The sequence below is a fragment of the Etheostoma cragini genome, unplaced genomic scaffold, assembly GCF_013103735.1.
Source record: "Etheostoma cragini isolate CJK2018 unplaced genomic scaffold, CSU_Ecrag_1.0 ScbMSFa_294, whole genome shotgun sequence".
NCBI lineage: Eukaryota > Metazoa > Chordata > Actinopteri > Perciformes > Percidae > Etheostoma > Etheostoma cragini.
Window position 1 is genome coordinate 179 of NW_023267155.1, and position 3522 is coordinate 3700.

General features: G+C 49.7%; 1 protein-coding gene across 1 annotated transcript; it reads right to left on the reverse strand.

Moving 5' to 3' along the window:
- Positions 1–463: 463 nt before the first annotated feature.
- On the reverse strand, positions 464–3488 carry LOC117940641 (CSC1-like protein 2). Its single transcript, XM_034865854.1, has 5 exons — positions 3292–3488; positions 2562–2670; positions 1802–1872; positions 838–918; positions 464–614 (listed from the first exon to the last, which is right to left on the reverse strand). The coding sequence occupies exons 2-5, from the start codon at positions 2631–2633 to the stop codon at positions 464–466; spliced, it is 375 nt and encodes a 124-aa protein (XP_034721745.1). The 5' UTR covers positions 2634–2670; positions 3292–3488.
- Positions 3489–3522: the final 34 nt, after the last annotated feature.

The following is a 3522-nucleotide window of genomic DNA, read 5'->3' on the forward strand; positions in this document are numbered from 1 at the left end:
CGGGACTTCTTCAGGTTTTAAAAACAATTCGGAAATAACATTTTACTTTATAATCTATAAAAAATATCGTTTTTGTCTCAGTTTCCAACAGCTGAGATATCATCTATGTTCAGGGGATGCATCCGTCTCTATAGGACACAATTAAACATGGAAGTTGGGTTTGTTTAATAATTAATGTTAATAATCACCATGGAAACAACATAGGTGTCATATCCAGACTAATGTTCTGAGTCAGGAATACATGTTTATCTCAGGAAATGAGGACAGGATGCAGGTTTCAGGTAGAACACATGGAACTGGGAACATTTTTCTTCTTGTTCAAATTTGAAATGGGTCATTTTGACCTGAATACCATAAGGGGTTAACTTCAGGGAGCTGTGTGATCAGAGCGTTAGCGTTGTAGCGTTAGCGCTGTAGCGTTGTAGCGTTAGCGCTGTAGCGTTGTAGCGTTAGCGCTGTAGCGTTAGCGCTGTAGCATTTTCAGGGTCACCTCCTCGCAGCCGGTGATGGCGCAGCAGCACAGGTGTCCACAGGGTTTGGGGTTGATCATCGTGGGGACGTGTTCCTTCGCCATCAGGTCGGTGAAGAACTTCTTACTGCGCTCCGTCTTCTTCCTGACAAACACAACACACCCAACGTGTCACTCAGATTATTATTCTAAGTGTGTGACATTATGGGATGGATCCCTACAGAGATAGACCTTTTAGTTAAAGAGGAAGATCCTTTTAGTTTAACATGAAACAGAAATCACCATCACCAAACCCACCAGACTCCATGTAAATAATCACTACTTTTAGAGTCTGGTGGAGCCCATCCTGGGTTCTGAGTGCGTCTCACCTCTCCGCGTTCAGAGACATCAGTCTGGCCACGTTGTAGCAGATCCGAGCCTCCAGCACCGTGCAGTTCTCATACGCCTGTCTGAAGAAGAAGAAGGAGAAGAAGGAGAAGACGTCATTAGTCAAACTCGGCTGTTGCGTTTGCCGATAGTTTTCTCCCAGCTTTATTTCGAGACAGGCGTCCACTGGCAGTTCTGCAGACCGTGCAGACCGTGCAGACCCTGCAGACCCTGCAGACCGTGCAGACCCTGCAGACCGTGCAGACCCTGCAGACCGTGCAGACCCTGCAAACCGTGCAGACCGTGCAGACCCTGCAGACCGTGCAGACCGTGCAGACCGTGCAGACCGTGCAGACTGTGCAGACCGTGCAGACCGTGAAGACGCTGATGACCATGCAGACCGTGCAGACCGTGCAGACCCTGCAGACCTTACAGACCCTGCAGACCGTACAGACCCTGCAGACCGTGCAGACCGTGCAGACCCTGCAGACCGCGCAGACCCTGCATACCGTGCAGACCGTGCAGACCCTGCAGACCCTGCAGACCGTGCAGACCGTGCAGACCCTGCATACCGTGCAGGTCCCTCAGACCGTGCAGACCCTGCAGACCGTGCAGACCCTGCAGACCCTGCAGACCCTGCAGACCCTGCAGACCGTGCAGACCCTGCAGACCGTGCAGACCCTGCAGACGCTGCAGACCCTGCAGACGCTGCAGACCCTGCAGACCGTGCAGACCCTGCAGACCGTGCAGACCCTGCAGACCCTGCAGACCGTGCAGACCCTGCAGACGCTGCAGACCCTGCAGACGCTGCAGAACGTGCAGACGCTGCAGAACGTGCACTAGCAGTTAGTAGAGATGTAGCCAGAAATTTGAACACTTGGAGGATCATTTCCATCAGATGAGGGAGAGGAAGAGGAAGAGGAAGAGGAAGAGGAAGAGGAAGAGGAAGAGGAGCAGTGAACTTACTCAAAGTGCTGTTTGATCTGACTCTCCTCGGCGTATTTAGAGATGCCGTTGATGAATAACGTCCTCTTCACCTGCAAGACACAGAACTGGGATTACATCACATCACAGTGCACGCCTCGTATCCTAGGACTTACTAGGACACTACTACACACACACACACACACACACACACACACACACACACACACACACACACACACACACAGACAGACGCACACACACAGACACACACACACACAGACACACACACACACACACATACAGACACACAGACACACACACACACACACACACACACACACACACACACACATACACACACACACACACACACACAGCAGCTTCAGAGAGACGTCACTCTGACACTTGATGAATCATCTCTTAATCTGACAAACAACAGGATCTCAACATGTCCTTCTCTTCCCCTGGGGGACACTCGTCTTCTCTTCCTGACACTACCGGACACATGTCCACTGGAATAACGTCCCTCGGGGGACACTCGTCTTCTCTTCCTGACCCTACAGGACACATGTCCACTGGAATACCGTCCCCTGGGGGACGCTCGTCTTTTCTTCCTGACCCTACAGGACACATGTCCACTGGAATACCGTCCCCTGGGGGACACTCGTCTTCTCTTCCTGACCCTACAGGACACATGTCCACTGGAATAATGTCCCCTGGGGGACTCTTGTCTTCCCTTCCTGACACTATAGGACACATGGCCACTGGAATACCGTCCCCTGGGGGGCTCTGGTCCTACCAGGTCGTCCTCCTTGTAGTGCATCTTGGACGTGTGTCTCCTCATGCTGTAGACGGTCAGCAGCAGATACATGAAGGCAAACGTAGTGTGCAGCCACAGCAGATTCGTCCTGAAGAGACACACAACGTTCCTTTGTCATAGTTCTGATAGAAAGTTTTTGTAAAAGGGTCAAATTTGACCTGAGGACAAGAGGAGGGTTAATCTCTGAAAACATAAAAACGCTTTCCCCCAAAAGTGAATAGGACAATTGGTCAGAGTAAAATCCTTTTAGTTTAATATGAAACAGCCCTAAAATCACCAAACCCACCAGACTCCATGTAAATAATTACTAACACACTTCATTCAGCGTGGACAGGAACTAAATATAATAACAAAAGCCATCTTGGTTCATCTTTCCACTGTTCCACTAATCGCCACTCTGGTCTGGTTGGAATAAACTCTTAATTCACCCATTTACATGTGGAGATATGCTGCTCTATACACACTAAAAGTAGTGATTATTTACATGGAGTCTGGTGGAGATATGCTGCTCTATACACGCTAAAAGTAGTGATTATTTACATGGAGTCTGGTGGAGATATGCTGCTCTACACATGCTAAAAGTAGTGATTATTTACATGGAGTCTGGTGACAGACACACAAACAGGGACACAATGACGCAGATGACTGACTCGTCAACCATTATGAATGATACATGCTTCATGATGAGCAGAAATGCTCTTGGACTCACCCAGACTTCAGGTTGGCTATCGTGGTGCGTCCGAAGCTGTAGGCGTTGTTCTCTGGAATAAATACGAGCAGAAATACATCAGAAAACACTCGGGACTGAGTTCGTACAGCGAAGTCCTCATTCCAACACACGGGGACCTGGTCTCCATCAGCATGGAACTGTAGACTCTCTACAACACCGATCACAGTGACCCGCCTACTAACTACCAAGGGAGTAACACCGGGGGGGGGG

What these genes read in the sequence shown, in the direction of transcription:
- LOC117940641 (XM_034865854.1), bottom strand. Translation starts at nt 2,633, where the DNA reads ATGTATCTGCTGCTGACCGTCTACAGCATGAGGAGACACACGTCCAAG. An exon ending in ACTACAAGGAGGACGACCTG is followed by an intron (nt 1,873 to 2,561) that starts GTAGGACCAGAG and finishes TGTGTCTTGCAG; the next exon opens with GTGAAGAGGACGTTATTCAT. An exon ending in CAGATCAAACAGCACTTTGA is followed by an intron (nt 919 to 1,801) that starts GTAAGTTCACTG and finishes CTTCTTCTTCAG; the next exon opens with ACAGGCGTATGAGAACTGCA.